This window comes from Myzus persicae, unplaced genomic scaffold, assembly GCF_001856785.1.
Source record: "Myzus persicae strain clone G006 unplaced genomic scaffold, MPER_G0061.0, whole genome shotgun sequence".
Taxonomy (NCBI): Eukaryota; Metazoa; Arthropoda; class Insecta; order Hemiptera; family Aphididae; genus Myzus; species Myzus persicae.
The window spans coordinates 376,643-404,329 of NW_019103956.1; the positions used below are offsets into that span (position 1 = coordinate 376,643).

The window sequence follows — 27,687 nt, forward strand, 5'->3', positions numbered from 1 at the left end:
CTAGGCCGTAATTATAATATACTATATTCTTTGACAATTCAGAATTTATTATTGACTGCTATCTATAAACAGAAGAATTTGGAAATAGATGGATAGATATAGAAAACATTTTTATTTTAGATTTGCTGTTCTTTATTTGTAACTGTTGTATTAATAAAATATACACTTATAAATTTTATTAAAGCTAGGCATGTTTGTTATGTTTACGTACGGTGTGTTTCCTAAGTAAACCACTGGACACAAACACCAACTTGCACAGACCGCACTCATAGGGTCTTTCGCCAGTGTGAAGCCTCATGTGTTCAGTCAGAACGTGCGATTGGTTGAATGCATATCCACAAACATTGCAAACATAAGGCCGATACCCTGTGTGTGTTCTCATATGTACAGAACGGTTGGCTGAACATGTAAACGTATCGCCGCAGACTTTGCATGCAAACGGCTTATGTCCAGTGTGCATCCTGAGGTGCACAGTTAGGGTATATATCTTCTTAAATGCCAGACCGCAAATTTCACACACATGAGACCGAACTACACCTGCTTGTGTTTCGTTTCCAATAGGCTTGTGTCTTTTCTCGTGTTCATTCAAGCTACTTACATATTTAAAATATTTATCACAAATCTGGCAAACATATGGACCGACTTTGCTTTTAATGCTATCAACTAAAGTTTCATATTTGTCATCCACGGCTACAGTGGTAGTTCCAAAAGATTCATCGCAGACAACCATATTATCTGTAGTACATTTTCCGCTAATAGTAGCTGTCCCACAATCTGTCTCTTTAACCGGCAACATCATGATTTCTACTTGGCTCACCATCTAGAAATTGTTTGAAATTTTTAGACATTTTATTGGATGCACGGATTTGATAACCTTTATGATTTTATACAGACTCTAGTGTCATTTGAATAATTTGTATTGGAAATAGTTGATGATTGACATGGCAAATGAATCACTGCAGTCATGTGTTCATTGCTTGTTTCAGAGGCTGTGTGTTCTGTTTTTTCTTTTGGCATAATTTTTCTTTGAGTCACCTTCTATGCATTTTTTGTTTAAAATTGTTTAATATTACAATACATACATCTACACAGGTAATATACAGACTTGGATGTTACTCAAATTATTTGTGACTTTTAATGATTGATAGTGCAAGAGCTGCATCATAGCTTGGGACATAGATCCTTTACTCATGGTAGTAGTAACTTTTGTGCGCTGAATACGTCCTGTTCCTTTTTTCGGTGATGTCATTTTTAGTTGGGTAGTCTAAAAATTAATCATTTAAAATTGTTAAACATAGCATAAACTTAAAATTGATAGAGATATTGTACTGACTCAAGTGATATATGTATTATCCGTAATCGAAAGTTTAATTATTAATGTGGTAGGAAATAAAAATCACAGTTAAAAACATTTTTAAAAATTGCAGCGCAGTTCAAAATTAAGTTCATGATTTAATATTTACAATAGTGGGTGACGAGTGTTCACCATTCACCATAAGCCGGTATTTTGTTCGTGAAACCTGAAGATACCAACAACTTAGAAGGAAAGAACGAGATTATTGCAAGAGCAATTATCATTAACGAACCGTTCGGCGTTTAGTGATTTACTGTGGTAATATGGTGTTTATTGATACAAAAATTGAACAATAAGTATAAATCTACCTAGTACCTATATTGATAGAATGGTAGACGGCTGTCAGCACCACAGATCATGATTAAGGATAATATAATAAATACAAATATTACTAAATAATAAATAATAATAAAATATAAGTAAATAAATTTCAAAATTAATCAGTAGGTATTTGATAACAGTACACCGAATACTGATAAGCACGATTATAGATAATCTATAGACTATCTATAATCGTGCTGATAAGTGTGGCACTGAGATAGATAACAACTAGTAGTTGGCACACAGATATCTGTGAGTTGGCAGCGATGGTTACCACTTTAATAATATCACAGAATAAGACAATATATAATATATAATATATTATATAATATGATATAATAATATATATAATACAATATAATATGTCATATACGATGGATGGAGCCATACCATGATGTATTGAAGCACATATAAACGACGAGTCTCCGACATTCATGTTTGATGTGCGCATGCGCACGGCACATTTATCAATCAACGATCAACAACTAAATATGCGACGGCTAACCTCACGCATGCGCACATCAAACATCAATGTCAGACTGTGGTTATATGTGCTTCAAATTGTTTATACGGCCGGTATGGGAATGGCTTTGTATATGATCTAAGGTTAGCATGGACATATTACATATTATATACTGTATATGATTAGTGTTGCTGTTTTCAAAACTCTAAAATACCTAAGTTATAGTTGTTTACAAAAATATCTAGAAATGACTAAATCAATTTTTTTTCATTATAACTTATAAGCTATACAAGGCCAAAAAAATGTCAACAAAAAATGAAATATATTTAATGAATTAAGTTACAAAACATATTAGTAGGTACATTGTGATTATTAACGCTTAAATTATGATTTATATTCAAATCAATTAAAATAAAATAACACATTTAAAATATTTTATATATTTATTTACCTTTGAAGTGGTGTCAATTGACGCCCCCTTCTCTCAAGCCTTCGTGTTCTTTTCGTTTTCGTTTAAGCTTTCATAATTTACTTATTGTATTATTTTATGTATACAGATTGTAAATATTCATTTAATAAAAAAAAAATAAATATTTATTTACCAAAAAAAAAAAAAATATATTTGATAGATTCAGTATAGAACATTTTAATCTTTCATACAATATTATAATATACAGCTTACACTGATTACTGCAGGACAACTGGACAAGAGTAAATTATTATGGTTATAGGATTGGCGAAGTACGGACTACGGAGGGTTTGCCTTAATACCGCTTCGGGTCGCTTCGATGGCCCGAAATATCGGGGGTTTAGTAAGTTCCCACACGAGACATAACTGATAAACAGGTACATATGTAAGTTCCCACACTAAGATTGGTTTATTTCTATAAAATTAAAGTCTTTTGTAAAGTCCAATCAATTTTTTGAATCTAGTCTAAGTATATAATCAAAATTAATAATATAATGTGTAGGTGTGGTCCCACATATCATTTGTACTTTCGCAAGCGTTTATAGTAAGACTTATCAGAACTAGCACTAATACTAGGGGGCACGGCTTTAGATACTACCTAAAACCGTGCTAGGGGGGAAAGTATTGCGGTATCTTCGATGTAATAGTAGATTGCAAAAATCGTTTATTTTATTATTTTCTGGTTTTTCAGCCATGAAAGTATCTATAAAAAACCTTTTCTATCTTTTAATACTTATCTTTATTACCTAAAGGCTATAATATGAAATAGTATGAAACTATGGACAGTTCATTTTATTTAATTCAGTACTCGTTCATTATTAACAGAGTTAACATTGAAACATTTATTATTACAATTTATAAAAATGGACGTAGAAATTACTTACATGTTAATTGAAAAGGGAAAAATTCTTTTAGTCCATAATAATTTTAAATTGTATAAGAAACACACCGCCACAACAAATATATGTACGTGGATGTGTGTAAACAATAAGTCCCGTGCTAAATGTTACACCGATAGTGAAAAATTAGTTAAAAATAAAAATACGTGTTTTGTACATACCCATGACTCATGAGGAAGAAACTACTTTAAATCTACAAAAAATAAGTACATTTTATAAAAGAAAAGCAATAGACAGCGTTGTTGAAAAACCATCAAAAATTATCAGACGAGAACTTACACAACATGAAAACGAAGGTAAGTTGGAATAAATCCAAATAAATTTGTCTTAGACTTCGAGATATCAATGCACCGAGCAATACATATTATATATCCGACGGCTGAAATATGGGGATACCGTTTCCATTTGGGCCAAGCTTGATACCGTAAAATTCAAAGCTTAGGGTTTGCACAAGAATTTAATTTTGCAAATTATGAATTAGGAAAGTGGCTGGTACATTTATTTGGTTTACCATTTCTTAATCCAATAGAATGTGAAGATTGTTTTATAAATAGTTACATGGCTAAAAAACCAAAAAAATAAACGATTTCTGAGATTATTTAGTGACAATGACAAATTACATCGAACTATCGAAGATACCAGTATATTCCCCCTTAGTATTTGGGCTAGTGCTAGTTCTGATAAAAGTCTTACTACAAACGCTTGCGAAAGTTTCCATTTCGAATTCAACTCAAATTTTTATCATCAACATCCGGATACATTCAAAATAATAGAAGTTTTTATTATGTTTCAAACAAATACATATTATATAAAGATAAGAACATCAGATTTCAATAGACCTCCAAAAATAAGTAAAAAAACAGAAGAAAAACAAAACTATATAAATAACAAAATTTCAGATTATAACTTAAAAATAATTACACAGTATGACTAGGTATGTGAAGTGTTTGAGCTTTCGCAATTAGCCAAATAAAATTTAATTTTTTCTACTACTATAATCATTGATTTTAGAATCAATGCTAGGTATTATTATAATTATTATAACTATTATTATTTTATACCTATAAACACATTATATTATTAATTTTCATTATATATTTTGACTAGATTCAATTAAAAAATTGATTGGATTTTTTAGCAACACAAAAACAAACACATTTTAACCACACCAACTATGTTTGAGTTCACAGTGTTAAGTCTGAATAAATTGGAAAGGAAGTTTGTATTTGTTATAATTTTTTTCGTGTGTGAACTTACTTTTTACCTGCTACATCTCTTTTGGGAACTTACATTCTCCCAAATATTGAGCCCTCCATGATATTTCAAAAACCTGGCACCTATGGATTAATAGACACTATCTAAAAATAATCAATGTCACTATGAATTAATATTGAAATAATTAGTACATAGGTACCTACTAACGCCTTTTATAATATTACTTTTAAAAAATTAAAGAAATAGGTATACCTAGTACCTATTCACGTAACCCAAAATATAGACTTGTGGCGTTTTTTAAAAATTTTTAAGTGACAGTATTTATGTAACTATGTAAAACTGCCTTATTTTAAGATGTGACTAGATGATGTAATACTTAAAATACATATATTATTGTCATTGAGAATGTTATATATTATACTGAAATATGGAAATATTTAATTTAATATTATGGCTGCAATACACAAATTATGAAATATCAAATATATGTACATAACACTAAATGTTGCTGTTTTGCATTCAACACAAAAAATAGTTTATAAAGGCATATTCAATATAAGAATGCCCAAACTGAAATATGGCAGACAGGAATGATTAGTTTGATAAATAAAAAATTGAATACTACCATAAATTAAATATTGAGCCATATTTTCATACATATTTTGTATAACCGAACTTAACTATTTTTGTTTACCCATACGGCCATACAGTCCTTCTATTTAACAGTTTGTCCTTATCTCATATTCTTTTTGGTCCGAAAATCGATCTATATAATACTGTATTGACTACTGACATGCTGTGTTATAATTACACATATATTGAGTTCACCGTCCCTATAAATTGATGTTCGGCCACCTCGATTAAAAAAAGCTCAGTGATACAGATGAATACATTTATTTGTATATATATATTTACATATATATATCTTGATAAAATATTGTGTAGGATAAAGATTACATATTCTGGCGGTCTCGAAATTCGATTGATGATTTTGTTCTCGATCGATAAAATAATGTGACCCTGCAAACAATATTGCCAACGCAAATAACGCGATCAATATATCGACGAGATTTAACCCCTTCTGGCCGACCACGCACATCAGTCGCCATCCGTTCATCAATGTCGAGCGCGCGCCTAAATTATTTAAATTTTAAATACGCCGAGCGTCGTATTAATATGTATTTAAGTGCGTGTAACACACATTGCCTACACCCTGCCATTCCCCAGTCGGAATTTTCATCGAGTTTCGATTTAAAATATTGGTCGTATTGACAATACAGCCACATGGGTACTCATTGGCTACCTGTCAATTCGACCTTTTACTACCCGGAGATTGGGCCATAAATGTTTTTTAACACATAGAATATATAACGTTTATTGAGTAACTACTTTTTTTTTTAATATATAAAAATACAATTATTTTTTTAAATAATACGATACAGATTTTATAAATTTAAATTTGTTTTTACCTTCTTCGTATTTTTAATTTTGCTAAGAATATAATTTTTTAAAGTTACGGTTAGTTTCCTGGCTCTTAATGTTTCTAAGCTTCTAATTGTAATAGAAACTTCTGATTGAACTCCCTATAAAACATAAAAAAAAAATGTGAACATTTGGATGTGACATAAAGAAATTCTTTGTGAAATGCAAATGAAAAGACTCAACGGCATATCTTTTAGTTCGATTTATAGACACAAAGTTATATCACAAATATTAGTGTAAAAAATATAATCGGAAAATAAAAAATAATTTACCGTGTATTTTCGTCTTAAAAAAAAAGTTCAACTGTGGCCCAATTCCCGGACGCCCTCGGCGAATATGTTATTAATGTCAGTCAGCAGATAGATAAATATAATAATATTATTTGTGTTATATTAATTTATTATGTTATGTATTATTGAGTACGTATATTTTAGTAGACGTATGTTGTATGTGCTTTATGTTATATTCCGGCGAGGCGGTGATCGAATGTATAAGTCTAGACTAGAACGAGTGAGCACTGAACAGCGAAAATGCATTATTACACACGATTTGCAGAATTCGAGAAAAAAATTTAAACCATTCGCGATTTCTACGAATTGTTATAAACTTATTAATACACATTGGTAAATTGATGGAATGTTATCGATTTGCCACAACTGTTATGTCGAAAGTCACACAAATTTGCTAAAAATAAATCACCTGTATTATGCAAATTTAAAACAATATAGCCAAATAATGTGATTGTTCAGATTATTGACGAACTACCAAGTAGTACCAACACTTCATTAAACAATAATAATTAATGATAATTGTAATTTGTAATTCCTAATCATCAATTAAAAAAAAATATATTCATGATATATCACAGATTCATAGATATATTGTAATATAGATTATCTGTCTTATATTTATAAAATACACTGTTGTCTGTTACCTATATTCGACCAAGTGTGGAAAAATAAAAAATGAAAATATTCATCCGTAGCAACGCCTTAAAATATCCGTAGTATTAAAATCAAGGCCTGCATACACATGTGTATGTAATAAGTAATAAGTTACTAATACTGAAGTATTACTAATAAAGTAATAACCATAGACATTAGACTTATAATCTTAATAGTCTATGACATTACACACGTGTTTTTAAAATTTAAAATCGATACAAAATGCAATAAGAATTTAAAAAATAGATAACACGAGTGCTGACGAGATATTAATATTTTCCATTTAGCCTTTCGAGTTTAGGGTTATCGGAGCAGGGAGACCAGTGTAATGTTTTTGTGTCTTTTACATTTTTACATACCTACATTGTGTGTGGTCGAATGGTCGATCTACTATTTTTTTTTTTATTATTTGATTTAAAGCTTCAATTACAAAGATCATTAGCCTGGTGTTATTTACAAACTAGAAGTATTTACTATTTATACAATATTAGGAAAGAAAAAAAAACATATGCTATAATGTCATATACGATATACAGGAGTATTATAATTTATCATCTAAACCAATTAGTTTATAAAAGTTTAAAATATTGGCGATGTTGGTTTGATTGAGGGCTTATTCGAGTGATGTAGCATTTTTGAAGAGGTGAGGTGCTGATGCGAATTAGAGACAGTTGATGATTATTTGTTCGATGGTAAGGGGGGTGTTGCATGAGTCCCACATTGCTCTACGTTTCTTAGTGATTAAGTAGGAGTGGGTAATATTGGAATGGCCTATTCTAGCTCTGTTGATTATTATTTGTTCTCTCCTAGATGCATTTTCAGGGTATGTCCATTTTACAACTGTTTTTTTGACGTTCCTTATAGTTTGTTACTGGCTGGAATGTCATCCCAGTGGTTTTGTCATGATGTGAGGATACGTTTTTAAGCTTCATTTATCAGGTCTTTTGTGATGATTTTGGTTATGGAGGAGGTAGATACTAGATCCAGAAGTGAGGTCTAATATTATAATGTTATTATACATAGTTACTAGTAAATAAAAATACTTAGTACAAAGGTTTAAACATTTTACGACTGTTGTCCGCGAGCGTGCATAGTAATAATATTCTTGTCTGGATCACTAGAAAGTAGAAAATATATAGAGACGTACTATCAGATAACGTAATGTCACTAGTGCGGCCTATTTGGTCACGCTTACACCACGTTTAACTATATGTCTATATATTTATTATTAATGTGGTACGTCATAAATATTATATTTTTTTTTTTTTCAAATCGTTCGTAAAAATATGACATTGTGAACCTTTATAAATTATATGTATAGATCCATCTATGCGATATTGCAACAGTTTATAATTTATATTAAAAAATAACGCGTGTATATTGTATACTGTATATATAGCTGATGTACTGTTCACACAACTTCTCGAGTTCTCGACGATACTGGTGAATGGACTGAATGGAGAATAATTTACAAAACCACGTATATAACACATTTTAAAAATAAAACTGTTTATTTCTCTTATACAAGTCACTAACAAAGTAACAATAATATGGAATATTTTATATTTATATGAATAAAATAAACGCCAATGAGTTCAACGACGCCAGTTCTAAATGATAGATAATGTATACGGTTAATGCGCATTTGTCGTTTACATTGCAGCATTTGCTCATAGCCTCATACAGTCATGTTATATACATACATTAGCATGGATACACGTTTTGTTTTTGATTCGTTCAAAGAAATTCCTTTGGTATCATTATTAATTATACTTTTTTTTAGGAATACTTACTTAAAATATTAAATCAAACACTAGTTGAAAATCAATCTGACTTTCAGCCCTCAGGATCAAAGCATTCTAAGAGTCTAAACTCTATACAGAATAAAACATATTGTTGATTAGCCGTAATAACAATTTATTTTAATAAATATTCAAGACTTTTCAACGTCCTTATTAGTATCGGAGTTTAACCTTCCTAGTTTCATTTAAAGCTCAATACCTACTTAAAAAATATTACTTACTTTGGTTTTAGTGTAATACTGTAGTATAATATAATATATGTATTATAATGATGTACCTAACATTATGATAAATGATAATACACAATAGGTTACTGATAACTGTAATTAATATTATATCATGTAGTCATGTAGACATATAAAACTATTGATTATGAAATATATATTATCAACGATAAAATTATAAAACTAATAATTAATAAAAAAAAAATTGCCTACATATACATATTTTAATTTTGTATATTGATTTTACAATGATGTCATATTTTTTTTGTGTCTGTCATTGCACGCATCACCTTTTGGGTAAGTAAAAATGCTTCAATTTTCTACCTCATCGTATTATTTTCTGGTAGGAAATAGTTTAAATAGGAATTCTATTTGGTACTTTAGGGGGATTACAAGTAAAAATGTCCAATAGTTTTCAAAAACATCGGGAAAAACCAAAAATAAATTAAGGAAAAATGGAGATTTTATTTTTAAGCAAAACCACCAGTTTTTGACAAAAATAATTTAGTTTTTCTTATGACGAAATATATTAAAAATATATATGCGCCTATGGCCATTGGCCATACATACATTTATTTAGCCATGGTTTTTTTATGTTACTCAAAAATAATAACTGTAGATACTTGATATCAAATGTTCAAATTAGTATTTTCTTTACACACAATACAATTTTTAGAATATGTTAACTTTTTGAGCTATTTAGATTTTAAAGCTACGGATCTCAACCGGTGCAGTCTCGCCAACATTTTTTATACTTACGTTGTAGATATTCAAAGGCTCAAATATAATTATATGATAATGTTATAGCGTTATGTCGTGTTGTTAAATACTACACATACGAAAAAACAATTGTGAAGATAGTCTTGTTTTGAATTTATTTTTAGGTTTATAAGTGTTTATTTTTCAAAAATCTTTTTTTATTAAGTGTGTCACTATTTTTATGGATCTCAATTAGGGCGTCGTCGTAAAAAAAGGTTAAGATGCACTGGGATTATCCACTTCTTTACCACCAAAATCAAAGTTTCAGGTTTTATATTACCTTTACTCTTACTATGAAAACATGTATGGTTATTGATGATTGGCAATCACTTTTAAAATGAAAAAATAATAATTAGGTAATCGATTATTAACTAAATATTTAAAAAAAACACACATTCACGTAATAGGTACTTATAAATTAAATAAATACCGTTTTATTGTATACATAGAAACTCGTATAATGTATTAGAAAATATCAAAATCAAGAAAATAAGGATCAAATGAAAATTGTATTGGTAAAACAAATAAAGTTTATAAATATGTAATAACATATTGAAGTTTATATAAATTGATTAATATAAAGTGTACACACATAAATTAAATAAGTAATAGGCTTAATATTTAATTATAGCTATACAATTAAATTATATTTTGAGACACCCTATTAAATTACACAAATTAGTATTTTTCAAGTATATAATATATATCAATATATTATCATTATATTTTATCAATCTTTTATGAATAGCTATTATATACAACTTAAAAATTATTATTATCACTTATTCCGACTAATTATACATATTAATTTAAACAATTTAAATTATTTTTAATCATTTTCTAAACGTAATATTTTAATTCTTACAATAAAGGCTACCAAAATATAAAAATTGAAATTCGTGGTGATAGAAAATGGAAATATGTATAATATTATACTGGCCTTAAACGGAAAAAGGTTGATTTTGGAGGAAAACGGTTACGCCCAAGCACTGCCCTAGACACCTTATACTGTATACAGCAGACCGGTACCAATTTCAGCCTACCTCTTTATTTTTGTATTTGTCATTACCTTTAGCCTTAGGGCCCTTAAAAATGCTTTGAATTTCAACTTCAGCATTTTTTTCTAGTATTTACCACACATCTCCTACTATTAAAATAATAGTCCAACGCAGTCCACCTATATAATGTAACTTTGTTTTTTAGTGCTTGTTGATGTAATAATTTACAACAAATTAATATTGAGATCAAAATAGTTTTAATATTTTTTCGATAAATATTTCATTATTCTTACAATATTTTTAACTAAAATTGATGATAGGTATCCCACTAAAATTATAATACATAAAAGAACGAGAGGTACTAAATTATAACGGGGGGGGGGGGGGGGTGCTAATACCCTTTTGCACTCCCCTAAAGTTGCGCCAATGAATGAGATGAAATATGATGTACTTGTTCTACTCTATGCTAATTCAGCGTCATCGTTTTGATAAAAGGGTGATTTGAGGACTTGGTTGCCTCATTTTATTACAATATAACGTATCGAAATATTAAATTTTGCAAACGCCAAACAGTCTTCGGTAAGATGATGAAAACTATTTTTTTTTCATATTATTTCATATCATGGTTCTAAATTTGCTCTCCCTTGGAATAAGGAGTTCACCAAAATCAAAATTACTACTATTTTAATCGATAGTTTCGTAAACTAATATTATTATATCGGATACTTACAATGACTAGTTTAATTGTTAAGGAATATGTGTTCATGATAATTACGAATCTAACAATTTAATTCAAATTTACAATAGGGTATCAGTGTATCAATCACCATCAAAGAGCGAAACTTGGTAAACTTTCTTATGTGACATAGGAAATAGGAAAATAGTAGAATATGTCGATTTTTGATGATTTCGATAAGCGTCATTCGACTTTGATAGTTGAATTGGGGGAAGTCATTAAGTCAATAAGGTATTACGTAGTACAAACGTCAGAAAAACTACTAAATACACAACGCGTGTTTCTGCAGTCTGCACCTATAGTAAAGTCGATGATCAATATAATAATATTGTGCATACAAGCACACACACATACATTGGAATGATGTATAATTGTATAAAACGCATATCGCAGATAAGTTGATAATGTAACACCCGAGAGAAAAATCATTGGTAATGTACTAATGTCACCCGACATGGGAGGGGATGTAAGGTATTAGGTAGGTTGATGTCATTTTCCCTCCAGAAAACTGTGCACAATGCACAGGACTTCGGGCACTATCCCGGGTCATATAAATTAATAATTATTAAAGTCTATGTGAGTAGCTGCTAGAGTATTAATTTTCCGCCAAAAGGTAAAGTACCGTAGAAGTCTATATAGTAGTATATAATATATATCTATGGCAGTAGTATATACTTAGAGGGAACTTCACGAGGGGTGGCCTGATACTTGATAGCGTGCGTGGCTAGAGAATACTAAAATAATATTATATAACACAGTGGACAGTAGCCAGTAGGTATATAGACGATTTAATTTTTAATTAATCTAAAATGTATTTTTTATTTTTGCGATTCTGAGAGTTTACATGTATCGTTCCAAATATATGTCTTATGTGGGGTCTTGGGACACTCCGAGTCTACCCAGTTTAAGTTAGTTAATCTACGTCAGTATCAAGTGTATTTATCTACCACTCATTGCTCATAGAAAGCTTTATATATATTATAAGCACGAACTCGCGCACGCACTTTGTACTAATACGGACAACCGTCTTCCAGCCGAACGTTCACACACCACACTAACGTATTGATTTTTGTCTTTTTTTTTTCTAAGTCCCAAAAATCGTCTCAGACCGATCGCACACGCGTCGTTTTAGTAATTTTAGTTTTGCTCACACACATGCTTATGATGGTTCGTTCAATAAAGTGCAATAATGCATTACAATAATACAACGGACTAACAATTGTAAATGGCATAATGTGAGTGATAACACCTCGCGACTCACTAGTTCGCTAGTGGACAGTGTGACCCATTGAACGTCCCAGTGTCCCACCCACATCACCACAACTTATCGGCTATAACTTTTACTACCACTGCAATATTATTATTACACTACATTATACGTATTATTACAATATATATGCTACTATTACAACAACAACACGTCCCCTCTACAACGTCGTCCAATGCGGCGACGGCGGCCGTCCGATTTTCGTGTTTACACACGTCGTCGCGCGCCAAATCTGGCAACGCAGCCCGTCCCGCGTTGCCGTATGGCCGGACAACACAAAAACGTTTTTATCACAATAATAATATATTATACGTATATGTTTCGGTTCGCGCGTGCGGGTGCGAGCGAGTCTTCTTCTATGCGCGCGCGCACCCAGCGAGTAGCGACGAGTAGTTGGCGTACGTGCCAGGTGTGTGTGTGTGTGTTGCGTGTATGTGTGTGGCTGTGTGTGTGTGTGTATGTGTGTGCGGGCGTGTGTGTGCCGCGAGAGTCGTGTTTTTGTTGCGGAGTTGTCGTCGAGGAGGAGCAGCAGCGTTGTCGTCGTCGTCGTCACTCGTCTGTAGTCGCGGTGTGGTGTGTGGCTGAACGAAATTTGGGGAAAAAAAAAATAACATTCACACGCGCGTCACCCACAGTAATCTGTAGTCCTCGCCGCACAGTACGAAAATCGACCATTAGTAATTAATTATCTATATTATCATTAATGTGTACGACACACACACATCACGATAGACAAACGAACCTAATCTAATCGTTCTGCGTTTAATCGAAAAATACGCTCGTGGTATGGATCTTTAAAATAATATTAGGCTGTACGTTATCAAATGCAAAATTTATAAACGGGCAGAGACGGTATAATATTTCGATTACATTGGACGGCGGTTAAGATAAGAAGAGGAGAAGAATAATCGAAAGTAAATAAACACAAACACAATACACTCGTGTACGGGGGACACGAAACACAATGCGCGTTTACCACTACCATACCAATAATTGCATCAGCGGTACCAGCACGTCTGACAGCAGCAGAAGCAGCACGGCGGTGGTCGCATCGGACGCCTCCCGGATCGTCGTCGTTGTCGCCGCCGCCACCGCCGACGACGCCATAGCACGTTTGTCCGAATTGCACTAACCCCAGAGGTATAATTTATATGCTATGCGATAAACACGTATCACCGAAATTCAATTATCATATTATTACCTACCGTCTCGCGCACGTCTACGTGTGGTAGAGTACCCTCTGCGCAGGGCTCGAGATCGTGGCGCACCGCACGTGGACTTGTCGATGGTCTGTGGGGGTCTTTGGATTCTCGTCGCACACTTCTACTAAATAAACCGCACTCACACACGTCGTGTAAGTTACTCATTAACTGGCTATTCCGGCCTAGTAGCAGTTCTTCAATTGACATTTTTTTTTTGTTTGACTTCCATTCTTTCATTTCTTCTCGATTAAGAACTTCCATTTTTTTTTGCTGCGCAATGTGTAGTTCATCGACTATAGGTAGGTCCCTGTTTTTTGTGTTTTCGTAGAAATAAAATATACTTGTACCTATTATATAATTAACTTACATTATTATTTATTTGCTATTCTAGCGTCCCGTCCCCATTGCTTGTTTAGTCAAATGACCATGCTGGACGACTAGGTATTAATCGCACCGCAGTACCATGTCTTCTAATGGGTCGGATGCAAAGAAACGCAAACTGCTGAACAATGAAGAAGCTATTCTTGAATCAAGTACCAAAAAGTATGTACCTGCACTATATTATATTATGTTCTATGTAGTTTCTGAAATCAAATGCCTCACTAGTATAGGCCATTTTTGTTTTCATTTTTAATTATGTCAATTGATTATTTAAATTGTTAGTTAATAATTATTGCAAACCTTATAACAAGACTTTGTATAAATTGTTTTAGAATCAAGGTACAAGCTCAGCGTAAATTTGCCCAAAATGCTGTGATACCTACCAGTACTGCACAGAAACCTATTCCGACTTCAGTGGTGCCTAATAATGTGACTAAACCTCCAATTAAACGGCCAAATACTGAAGACTTTCTTACCTTCCTTTGTTTTAGAGGTACTTTAATTATATTTCAAATTTAAATATCATATTATTGATTATTTTGTCATCTAGGTACAAGTTTATTACCACCACGACTAGATTTCTTCAATAAACCTCAACGCTCTCTATCAGCACAAGAGATTGCTGCTGGAAAAGTATTTGAATTCAACATTTCTATTGAGTTATCTATTATGATACTAGGTACTGAAGTTTATTTTGTTTTGTATTTATAGAAAAGAAGAAAAAGCACTCCTATACTGCCAGTAACTAATACGAATAATCCATATGTAAATATTGTAAATAAGGAATCAATTGATCGAAAGAAAATTAGTCAGTTACCACAGACCAAGTTTCCACTGTCTAAGCTTGGACATAAAGGTAAAGTGAATGTCATTTGTAAAGTTTTGAACATTTTTAAATACGTAATTTCATTTCTTAGTTATGGGTCGAAAGTTGGTAAGGTCCAGTTCAAGGTATACTGTTCGACAAGAAGCTCTCACATTACGTCAATTAGCCCTTCGTCATGTTCCAAAAATAAAAAAATCAATGTCAAAAGTTATAAAGTAAGACAATTATTACTATTGATAAATAATTAAAAATGTATTAAACCGATCATTTTGTTATAATTGTGTAGACCTTTAGTAAAAGAAAATATAAAAAAAAAAACTGAGAAAAATGGAAAACAAGTGTCATTAGACGGTAAGCAAATACAAAAGTTGAAAGGCCGTATAACCCGATCAAATTCTTTACCAAGTATATTTTGTCCTGCGATAAATCAACTTAGAGGTAAAAAATTTGATTAATATTATGTTGTGCATATGACTTAGTTCAACATATATTTCAGATGACAAAGGGAAATGGTGTAAAGGGAGTTGTAGTAATAAACCTTCTTCAAAAACATCATCTGATGAATCAAAGGATATTGAAGAAGAAAGACCATCGAGAAAAAAGACTGCATCAAACAATTTAGATCATAGAAGTAATAGTCTGGGTAACATGAAACGAAAGACTAGTATTGTTAAATGTAAAGTGGCAGATAAAAATAACAGAAAAACTAGAAGTTTAGCTAGTAAACATAAGAGCAGCGACCAAGATAATTATGTTGTTCCTGAAAAGAAGTGTGATAAAAATTTGAAGACTGTATCTAAGAGTAACAGAGCAAACAGTTTAATTGAAACAAAATTAACAGTTGATGTGAAAAGAAGAACATCTTCAGTTGATAACATGAAAACCACACGTGAGAGTAAAGATTTAATTAGGTATGTCTGAAGTGGTACATTTTCCTTATTCACATATTTAAAAGGATAAAAATATTATATCATATTTACATATTTAATAAAATAAATATTTATTTGGAATTATTATTGTTTTAGTTCAACCCGTTCAAGGCCACCCAGAAGAACTAAAGAAGCTGCTACTTTATTCATGGAAATGTTACGAAAAGATATGCGGTGCCCTGATGAGCAAGAAGAAGACGATACATCATCCGTTGAGAGTTTCCCTGAGCTTCCTAATACACGAATAAACGGTAAGTTCTAATATTTACTTGTTGTCTATATAAGTTTATTTCTATGCATTCTTTTACGATGTTCAATTTTACTTTCCTTAAACTGATAATTTTAAAACTGTTGTAAGTTATTAATCTGTTATCACATACATGCATAACAGTCGATCAGAGATAAAATATTTCTGGTTTGTTATTAATTCAACTGTGAAAATACGTGGACTTAAGTTCCAAATGAAGAAGCTACAGTTTGACATGTCATGCTTGTGTAAACACTTATTTATATTTGTATTGTTTTTTTAAATCCACATGTATGTATAATTTACATACACATTAAATTACTTTACGAGAATAAGTTATAAGCTTTAAATATAATAATTACACCACTATAAAATGTAGTGGTATTATTTTGGTTAAAAATTTAGTTTCTTTATTATTAATTATCTTTAATTAGACATATTAAAATAAAAATAAGTTAAGATTCAGATTCAGATTTTGAAGAATTACTTCTTTAATTGGCCAATAGATAAAGTATGCGATATGTACCTTTATAGTTCTGTAGTAAACAATCAAATAATTATGTTTATAGTAAATATGTTACTTGGATGTTATAGAATAAATTATTTGGTTTTCACTTTTTTCTTAAATATTATATTCTAAAAATGAATACAGAATACAATCAGAAAAATATATTTTTCAGAACAACGTGAACGTGAATTAAAAGTGTTCTCAAAGCAAAACAAAATTGAAAAACAACAAGTAGAACAAAAGTTATGTGAAAAAAAGGATGATAAACCATTGTCACTGGGAACTGATGGTAAAAAGACAAAATTAATTGACAAAAAGGTTAATAAGTTGAAAAAAAAGGTTGAGGTGAAAACTCTGGAAAAGAAAAAGATGAAAGAAGTTATAGAGACGATTAACTTTAATGAAAGTAGTGGAACAACATCGTTTAAAAGGAATCTGAGGCCTCGACGTTCCTCTACCATGTTGGATGATTATATCATGACTGATTCTGATGAAGACGATTTGAAAAGTGAACCCGTTATAGAGGTGACAAAATGTGAAGCTCCTAAACCGTCGACCAAAACGACAACTGTGGCAGGGGAATCAAAATCTCAAAAATCTAAGTTAAGTACTGACGAATCTGTTAAAAAAAATCTTAAAATCAATAAGACTGACTTGAAACCGAAAAAAGATTTGAATAAAGATTCTGAAGTGAAAAAAAGTCTTTCTGAAACTAAGTCAAAAAGTATATTATTAAAACGTGACAAAGAGCTAGAAATCAAGAATTTAAAAAATACTGCTGTAGATAAAAAAAATGAAAGATCGTCAAAAAATAAGACTGAAATCGTAGTAATTACTAAAGAACCAAAAACTGCCGGCATTGGTTCAAAAAACGCCGGAAAAAAAGTGCCACCCCTTAAGCAGCAGTCGACAAAAAAGGAAAATGTCTCAATCAAGAAAAAATCCAATTTAGATTTATATAATAATAATAACAACAATAAAAAAAAACGATCTACATCATCGTCGTCAGTTACGTCTTCGACGTCTTCCATGTTCAGCGCTATTACTAGTCAATCAAAAGAAGAGCTTTTGGAACGCATGGCTGCGAATTTTGATGCCAAACCTACCGATTGTGAGGGTGCCGAGAAATCTGCTGCCGATGATGCGACGTCGACAACAACAGTGGAAAGCAACAACTGCATAGCTGTGAAAAAAAATACACAAAGCAACGTGAAGGAAAAACATGTGGAAAGCCGCTTGATTGAAAAAAATGTACAGAACAGTAGTATTGTGGTGGAAAAAAAGGCAGCCGTCGAAGTTCAATCAGTTAATAACGAATTGGTGAAGAGCAAACAAGATTTGGATACAGTTTCAAAAACGGAGAACGTAGTTGCAGTGCCAAAAGAAGAAAACGTCATTGAGACCACTGAAAAAGTAGAAAATGTGGTCATGGTTGTCGAGAAGGTAGAGAAAAGCGAGTCTATGGTAGTGCCATTGAACAAAGTGGAAAAAGTAGAAAACATGGTGTTCCAGACAATAGCGAAAGACCTTTTCTTGGGACAGCAGAAAGAGATCAAGATCACCATACCCGAATACTTCTCCGGTAAAAACTTCCAATTGGACAACAGGTTTAAACAAGATGATGGGCTTTCCGTATTGTCCGAGATTTGTAGCGCCCTGCCTAGGTTTAATGAACCGTATGTGTCCAGTAAACAGCTGTTAAACTGCAAGATGCCGGCGCCTGAGGATAGCAGTTTCGTGAAGTACGTTCCGCCAGCGATCAGTGGTGATGAAAAGCCTCTGGTGCCGACGGTCACGCCGCCGTCGTTTGATAGTAGGTGTGTCAAAATTGTTAACTTGGCTCGTGGCAACGTCTCGTCAGGGACAAACCAAAAAAATGATTTGGCAGCGTCTTGGCGACGGGCTTTCAAAAACGTCAAATTACCAAAAAATGGAACCGTCTCATCCGCTGTTTCGGTCGGTAACAACTTGATTGGTTGGACTAAAAAGAAGCAAAACGACCATCAAACACCGCTACCAAAGACATACGCCGATGGTATTGATGGCGCCGGTGATAATGGTGGTCCCAAAGAAACAGTTTCCAATAGTAATTCGATGATGAACACTTTTCAATCATCACTGGTGAATGGTATCACTGAAAAGAAATCTGAACCTTCATATACATGCCAAAAAACTTGCTGTGGCGAATCGAAAACCGTCGAAATGGACTGCAAAAAGACTGTGCCTGCATCGGCAACCAACAACGCGTCTTATTTGGCCAAAACGACGATATTGAACAGTACAAAGTATGATTTAAAGTTTGAAAAACGTTCCTCGTCGGCTGCAGCATCAACGACTACGGCAGCTCCCATCACCCTAGAAAAACAACAAGTACGCAAAGACGTGGTGGGTGACGTGTCATCTTCGGACGATCAGAGTCCGGAGAAGAAGATATTCCACCAGCGGCGACTGTCTACCACTCAGTCTTGTAGCGGAAACAGTTCCGATGCCTTCTCACCTGATAACGAGACGAGTGTTTACGCTTTCCAACCTGATTTGCCGATAGCCAGTACCCCATTCCGTCGGAACAAACCCCAATCGCCCGCTAAGTCCAGGACGGTTTCGCCCAACACTTCAATCGCTGTAAGTATACGATACAAATACAAAAATAATTCGATTCGTTTTGCTGTATAGAAGTTGTTACTGTTGTTTGTGTACTCGTTGAGTAGAGGTCACTTTCATCCATGCGTTTAATTTGAATTCAATAATAAATTATTGTGTACGATGAAAAATAATTATGATCGATAGGCTGTCAGTCCAAATATTTTAAATATTTCTTTTTATTTCTTTTAGTAAGTACAAATCGCGTGAATTACTTACTTTTTAATTTAATAATACTAGTTCTTATTAACTTAGAAACCAGTGTTGACGCACCGTGGTGAAGTGATAGAGGGGTGTGAATGGTTTCATGGTATAAATAGTTAAAATTTAATTTAAATATTTTGAAGATTTAATTGTTTATAAAAATAATAATATACATTGTGGCGGAAGTTTCAATTCTCCTCGAATATTATTCATTATAAATTATAAAAAAAATAAAAAAATTGTAAGTATGTATTTTCGATTTTTTTTGTTTGCCGTAAGAACAATTTTCGAAAAACCTTGTGCTAAATTTTCAAGCCTTCTTACTTTTTCCATACATGATTCGAAAAATAGATTAAAGAGTAGACACGTTCTTATATCTTTAAATCGCACAAAAAGAGCCTAATTATTTTTTATATTACGGATAGTAAATTATGGTGTGAATATTTACTATTTAGTGAACATTTAAAGTCTTTACAGTCATTTATTTTTGAATTACAACAAAAAACAAACGATTTCTCAAATCTGGTTTTCTGTAAAATCGAATTTTTGCCCGATTATTTTAGTAAAAAGTCGTGGGATTTTTCACTTTTGACCGACATAAGCTACCAACTCGATTTAATTTTCTATCAGAAACTACTCTCGAAGTTGCAGATCGAAATATTTTTGCATATTCTATAAAACGTGTACACAGACATAACAATTAAACACACATCATTGTAAAATTAAAAGTTTAATCGCTCTGCTCAGAACCCAAAATAGGGATAGAAGAAGGATAGTTAAAATCGAAATTATTTATCCTTTTTGTCCGTTTGGTGTAGGTGAGTATTGAAAACGATTCTATGGAAGAAAAATCTCACCAGTCCACCGTGTCATCGACAACAACAGATGTTGATAGTGAGGAAGGACGACTTTTTTATATCCCGTTACCAGCCGGGGTTCGGGCACAGCCGATGATCCAGGGCGTCACAGTCAAGCTTGGCACGGAAGGCCCGCAGAAGAAATTAGTGATGAGCGCTAAGTTGGTAACCAAACCCCCAGCATCTACAATACCAGTCAGGTGTGTAGAGACTAGAGGGTCATGTTGAAATCATCCATAAATATAACAATTAAAACAAATGTAGCTTGATTAGTTCTGCATAATCATGTGTATGACTCTTCAAGTTGTATTATTATTATAGGTATATGAATTTGTATTTGTTACAATTTATAATTTATCTGCACACAGTTCCATATCGCCAAAACCCGAGCGGAAAATCAAACCGCTGTGCACGACAAAAATAACCAACAGCACCACTCCCGTTGGCACTGTGCAACCAACTACTAGAACTATTCAGCCCCCAAAGTGTACCCCCTCGACTTCAAAACAAGTGTTACCATTACCGTCACAGTCACAAATCCTGGAAACAAAATACGATAAGAGACGGTTACATCAAATCACCACAACTACTAATTCTACTTCTACTGCCATTACTTCTGCTAAGGAATCTAAAAAATTGTCATCTGTTGCTAACAACAAGAAACAAAAAAAGTAGGTCAAATTTTGGGGTCGCATGGTTTAATTTTGTGCATAAATATACTGGTGTACTAATCTGGTTTAAATTCTAAGGACTGAAAAACAAGTTAACAATAAAAGGAAGTCCAGTGAGAAAGTTGCTTCAAAAAAGAAATTAGCAAAAGAACATGCTCACATGTTGGACGCCCCGACGTTTTACCCGTCTGAAGAAGATTTCAAGGATCCTTTAGAATATTTCGAAATTGTTAAACCAATTGCTCAAAAGTATGGTATATGCAGAGTCGTACCGCCTCCCAGTTTCAAGGTCTGTATAATATATATTTTATACTTATTAACTATTCAACTTAATACAATAGTGTATTTATACTTGTACTCCACCCTAAAATGTAAAAGTTATACCCATTACTTTTCTAAATACTCAGTAGTTGTCAGTAGTATGTCTGTCTGTCTTTGAAACTATTTGAGTAAAATTAAATATACAAATTATACGACTATCATATTTTTTTAAGAAAAATATTTTTATTTTGAGTTAAGTTAAAATAACTATTCAAAATAAGAAAAAATAAATATATTGACCATTGCACTTATTATTCAAACGCAGCCGGAATGTAAAGTCAGCGACGACATGCGTTTCACTGCATACAACCAGTATGTGCACAAAATGATGAACCGTTGGGGCCCTAATGTCCGCGAAATGATGGCTATGAAGAAGTACCTAGAAACACAGTCGATAGTATTTTCCAATCCACCGCTCATTGGTGGCATGGAACTGGACTTACCCAAGCTGTATCATACAGTACAGGAGCTCGGTGGACTCAAGGAAGTGATAGAGCTGGACAAGTGGTGTCGTGTTGCTGATCTGATGAAGATTCCAAAGAGTGCTCAAGACCGTGTAACTAAACTCGACGACATATACTGCAAATATCTATTGCCATACGACACACTCTCGCACGGTAAGTCTATAGAATAGTCAAGATCCTCTAAAAATGACTGGTTGATTGTATTCTCTACAACATGGGTTTTATGCCATTTTCTTAGATGAACGGCAAAAGTTGATCGCTGAAGTGGACAAAGAGTGGAAACAGATCTGTAAAAAAGGTGACACTGATGACGAGCTGTATGAAGACGTCAATGACTGTATAGCTAAGGTATAGACACTAAAATATTACAAAAACATAAAATCAAAATAATCTTGCAGAAAGTTGTTCTGTTTAACTGATGGTAAATTATTACAATAATAGTTCATTGCTAAAAAGTTAATGATAGTTCTTAAAAATATTTTCGTACCTTCAAAACACCTCCAAATAACATGAGAAACCTAATCTCCCTCATTCTGTCTACAATTGGTGCCAGTAGTCCTACATTAACCTCTATGAATTTTAAACTAATACAGTAAATACAAATCAATATACGTGTTGTACGTGAAAAAATTTATGTTGTGTTATTTGGTTCACTATTTTTGTGTAAAGGGTCGAAGTATCGCGTTGAGCGCCTATTACCGGGTAGCACGCAACACCTTTGCCATGTGGTTCAAGGAACAGCAACAACCGTCAGGCGGACACTCATCGTCGACGTCAACTGCAGCAGCAGCGGTGGTCCGGGCTGAAGACGTCGAATCACTCTACTGGAAAAACGTGCAGGACAGGAAGAATCACATATGCGTATTGTCCGGTTCAATCGATTCAGGAGCCGAGGGTTATGGGTTCCCAACAACAAAGACGGCCACATTCACCAAACATCCATGGAACCTGAAGGTACTTACTAACAATCCGGCGTCTGTGCTCAAGTCACTGGGCCCAGTGATGGGCATGACTGTGCCTACTATACATATGGGCATGGTATTTTCGGCGTGCTGTTGGTACAAGGACCCGCATGGGTTGCCTTGGATTGAGTACCTGCATACCGGCGCTGACAAGGTGTGGTATGGAGTGCCATCCTGTCAGAGCGACCGGTTCCGAGCAGCCATGAAGCGCCTGCTGCCCCGGGCCGTGGCTGAAGGTCAAAATCATCACACCTGGTTGGCTGCAGACAGCGGCATGGTGCCTCCCACTCGGTTGCTTGAACACGGTGTCACGCTCACCCGAACCGTGCAGAAACCAGGCCAGTTCCTCATCGTCATGCCGCGCGCTTACACATGCAACGTGTCTACCGGTTACGTGATATCTGAGAGTGTATACTTCACACAGCCCGGCTGGCTCGATGGTGCTGAGAAGATTTTCCAGGTATATAATATATATATTTTTTCATTTTGTTTATTCCATCACCAACAATTTTCATTATTTTTAACAAAATTATATAAAATGATCGAGAGTGTCAAAAAGAGTACAAAATGTCAATAGGATCACTCCGATATTAATAATATTATTCTCCTATTCACTCAAACTGCTGCAACCAAATTGATTTGTATATATGGTTTCAGGACCTGCAAAAAAACTGTGAACCTGCCGCCTTTTCGTTTGAAAAACTACTAATTAACATGTCCACAGATTTGCGTACACCTCAAAACATACTGAAACAGGTAAGTCGACTTGTCTAGGATTATACTGTTATTCAGGTTATTCTCATTATACTATTTTGTTCTAAATGTATAAAATAGTTTTTTCGCAGTTTAAGGTTAATGACAGTTTTATATTAGCAAGAAGGGTGCATTACAATTTACAATACTTTTCTGTAGCAATGTTGTTATAACTTTTTCCATGGTATCAACAAGAAGAGACATGACAGCATTTTTATTTGGAATTTTTAAAAAGTATTTTTTTCTCATAACAGTTCTACCACCATTGTACTACATTATGAATAAATGTTATACATATTTAAGATGTAAATTGGCTGGAAAAATTAATAGTAATTAAAGTAGTTGTAATACTGTTCAATTAAAAAAAATAATTGATATGTGATAGTAAAGGAGCTTAATAGTGGGTTAATCAATCAAAATTCACAATATTACGTCCTTTTATTATTTGTTTTGTTTTATATATACCATTCTTTAAAGAGCAATGGAAATCCCGGATGGCTAACCACACTTAAAGTACTTAAAAATTAAAAATATAAGTTAAAGTAGTACTACTAATTTGTTTCCAATAATTGTTTGTTGTAAATCTAAGTATAATGTTTATAATAATTTTAGTTTTTTTGTTTTTAACTCTATTCGCTTACATGTCTGACAGCTTCTAAACATGTTGAGCAACATGAGAGACTGTGAAGTTGCGCTCCGGAGTCAGCTGGTGGAGGATTTAGGCCTAAAGGCGTCCGAACGTATTCGGCCCTCAACGTCCAAATCAAACGAGAATAATGATGACTATGAGTGTGACGTGTGCCATTCAATTCTTTACATATCAATGGTAACGTAAACTGCAATATTATTATTATCATAAATACAATTTGTTATTTTAAATGTAAGACAGTTGTACTTTGTCAAATTGTGAATATTCGTTTATAAATTATCAATATTCATATTGACAATACTAAACAACTTAAATCTTTGTATAATATAAATTAAAAAGTGCTCCAAATGAATTTTGGTAATGTTTCTATTCATACTAGTCGTACATTACACACATTTATACTATTTATACATATTATATATATTATATATATTTAGTCACTCTTTACATTATACAGTGGTCGCTGCTTTTTTGTTTTTTCCTTGTTATCAAGAACCGAGGGAGGAACTGCTGTTGGCATTGCTTCTCCCCCGGTCCCCATAGTTTATTGTGTACTTATACAAATTAATAAGATTCCAAGTGGTCGCTGCTTATAGTAATCACTTTAGTACTAGATAAAATGGATGACAGAGCTACTGATAATAGTGAACAAAAATTAAGTAAGTACATATTAAAGCCCGTACTTACACATTTTAACCGTGATTATAATAAGCGACGACCACTGCACTTCAAAGTTATTGGCAATTTCCTGGTTAAACCATTACTAGCTCAAATTTGTTGAAAAGTCCTTCCCTCCCTCATAGTATTTTCTAAGTATGATAAATGTTTAGAACTAAGTAGGTACTGACTTTTGAAACGAGTGGACAAATATTAAACTATGTCAAAAGAGAGATATAAGAAAATGACAGTTTGATTAATCACTTTCTGGCCCACTCTTTATACCAAAGGCTCAAAACAAAACTTGTTTGAATAACAGGCTAATTTTGTTGTTGTTTGTACAGGTGAACAATTCGCATGAAGACTGTGACTATTGTCTGAGACATGGCATTGAAATTTTATCAAAAAAACACAATCAACTCAAGTATTGCAAGTTTTTGTACACTTTTGATGAGGTGAGGAACAATGAGACAACCTTTTTTTTAAGGATAGTGGCAACAGCTACATAAAATCTTAAAATCCCACTAGAGAATAACCGTAATTCGCTTATTGAAATAATGGTCGCGATTGTCGCTAGCCGGATTTTCTCCCACCATAGTTTCGATCCCCGCTACAAGTGTGAATACAACGATTAATACTCCTTGAAAAATACGTTATAACATATATGTAACTGTTGTAACTGCCATCACTAGATACTGAATTATCAATGATGCCTCTCGGCGATCGTGGGTAACCAGTATGGTTTGGTATATAGAGGGGGAGTTACGGAGCAACATATGAGTGAGTTTTTAGTTTCTACTGTCGTTCTCTCCGGGGGGGGGGGGGGGGGTTATAGACTAGCATTTTAGAGAGAACGTCACATCCACATATTTTTTCTCCATCTCTAAACGTACAACATAGAAAATTTTACACTAACAATAATCCATTTCAATACATTATCTTTTTAAAATTTAAAGATGAGATTTATTATCTAGGGCACCTTGGAGGATTACAATTATTGTAAAATGTATATACTATTGTATCGTCCATATGGGATTGGTAGTAAGGTGATATTGTAGATAGGGTTTATTTCACAACATACACTTTTTGGAACTTTGTCACCATAACGTAATAAACATTCATTTAAGAAGTATGAAAACAAAATTTCTCATTCAACTTTAAAAGTATTATGTAATACTTTATTATCACTATGATTTGTGTTTAATTTTTTTTTTTTTGTATTTCAGACTGATTTGGATACGATATTAGTAAAACTTCGTGAAAGGATTGATTCAAAAAAAAAAAAGACATCTACCAAAAGTTGATGATGATTCCTGGATTAGTTACAAACATACTAATGTATATTTAAATAAAAAAATTTAATTTTTTTAACTACAAACAATAATTAAATAAATCTAAAAAAAAATTGCATAGGTCTTTTTCTAATGAAACTATATCAAGTTATGTTGCCGTTGAGTGTGTTCGATCATATTATATTATTATACTCTTCCTAGAGAGTAAATTTCAAGACTTAATTTTAATTTTTTAATTTTCTCATATGTTCCAACATTTTGTGATTTAATTTTTTTTTTTTATTATTATTTATTATTACAATATTATTTTAATTTTTTACATTTGTACAAAAATTGTGTTCATGTGGTCTCAGAAATTTGTTAATTATCCGTTTAGCAAATTTTTGTACTTAATAGATTTAATAATAGTATTTTATCAAACTTACATGTTGCGTGCTCGAATAGTTTTATTTGTGTACAATTCATTGTGTTGCAAAACCAATGTTGACTGGTTACTCTTGAAAATCAATAATGTTTGAAGAGTCTAGTATAAAACAAAAACAAAATAACAATAAATGAGATTAGCATTATTGAAAATATAACTGTTTCTTCTTGTGATCCTTGGTTTAAAGAAGTTAAGTATTGGTAATGGTATACCTGAAGTGACGCATTGTGATATGCCAGCGGAAAAAATAAATTTTTCTGTGGACAATATTTGGGCCCAAAGTGGTACAATTAATAGTTTCTTAGCTGTTTTGATGAGTCCTAAAGATTGATTGAAATTCTGTCCAATTTACACCTTTTTCCTGATGTTTATTTATCATTTTTACAATTTTTTCTAGAACAAGATTAAAAATAATCATTTAAAGTGCAAACCAGTGTTCCAGGACCGCTCTTAAAAGTATGTTCCGGGCCATCAGGGCCCTAACAAAACAATTCTGAGGGTCCAACAGTATTTTTACATCCAAAATATAAGCTCTTGTTCAACTTTTAAAAAATTTTGGTAGGTCTGGACTCCTAAAACTTTCCAGTTACAGCCTTAAGGCCATTACTTTAACTGTAGTCTTTTTTAAATTCTTTTATATTAGATTGAAGAGTTTCTGTGGGAAACTAATGGTATGTTGTAAATACTTTCTCTATTAATGATGTAATACGTTCTTTTCAAGGTTATATAATTCCCAAGTTTTCTGGAACATTTGTCTTACAATACAT

General features: G+C 32.8%; 2 protein-coding genes across 7 annotated transcripts; one reads left to right on the top strand and one right to left on the bottom strand.

Annotated features, from left to right (window-relative positions):
• Positions 1-13: 13 nt before the first annotated feature.
• On the bottom strand, positions 14-1,821 carry LOC111036856 (zinc finger protein 624-like). Of its 4 annotated transcripts, none has more exons than XM_022319103.1 (4): positions 1,464-1,821; positions 1,106-1,264; positions 895-1,035; positions 14-820 (listed from the first exon to the last, which is right to left on the bottom strand). In XM_022319103.1, the coding sequence occupies exons 1-4, from the start codon at positions 1,494-1,496 to the stop codon at positions 185-187; spliced, it is 969 nt and encodes a 322-aa protein (XP_022174795.1). In that variant the 5' UTR covers positions 1,497-1,821; the 3' UTR covers positions 14-184. The 4 variants fall into 4 exon arrangements, with proteins under 4 accessions (XP_022174795.1, XP_022174794.1, XP_022174797.1 ...); XM_022319102.1 differs by having other exon boundaries at positions 22-820; positions 895-1,038; positions 1,464-1,818; XM_022319105.1 differs by having other exon boundaries at positions 23-820; positions 895-1,038; positions 1,670-1,818.
• Positions 1,822-13,324: 11,503 nt separating this feature from the next.
• LOC111036869 lies at positions 13,325-27,072 on the top strand. 3 transcript variants are annotated; one of them, XM_022319120.1, is made up of 20 exons: positions 13,325-14,287; positions 14,527-14,678; positions 14,849-15,009; positions 15,067-15,149; positions 15,228-15,372; positions 15,434-15,557; positions 15,629-15,780; positions 15,839-16,253; positions 16,368-16,522; positions 17,199-19,648; positions 20,689-20,927; positions 21,096-21,398; positions 21,477-21,687; positions 21,985-22,336; positions 22,422-22,531; positions 22,853-23,605; positions 23,803-23,901; positions 24,551-24,724; positions 25,549-25,659; positions 26,431-27,072. In XM_022319120.1, exons 2-20 carry the CDS (start codon positions 14,599-14,601, stop codon positions 26,506-26,508), a joined length of 6,195 nt encoding a protein of 2,064 aa, XP_022174812.1. In that variant the 5' UTR covers positions 13,325-14,287; positions 14,527-14,598; the 3' UTR covers positions 26,509-27,072. The 3 variants fall into 3 exon arrangements, with proteins under 3 accessions (XP_022174812.1, XP_022174809.1, XP_022174810.1); XM_022319117.1 differs by having other exon boundaries at positions 13,325-14,073; XM_022319118.1 differs by lacking the exon at positions 13,325-14,287 and adding an exon at positions 14,301-14,434.
• The last annotated feature ends 615 nt before the right edge of the window (positions 27,073-27,687 follow it).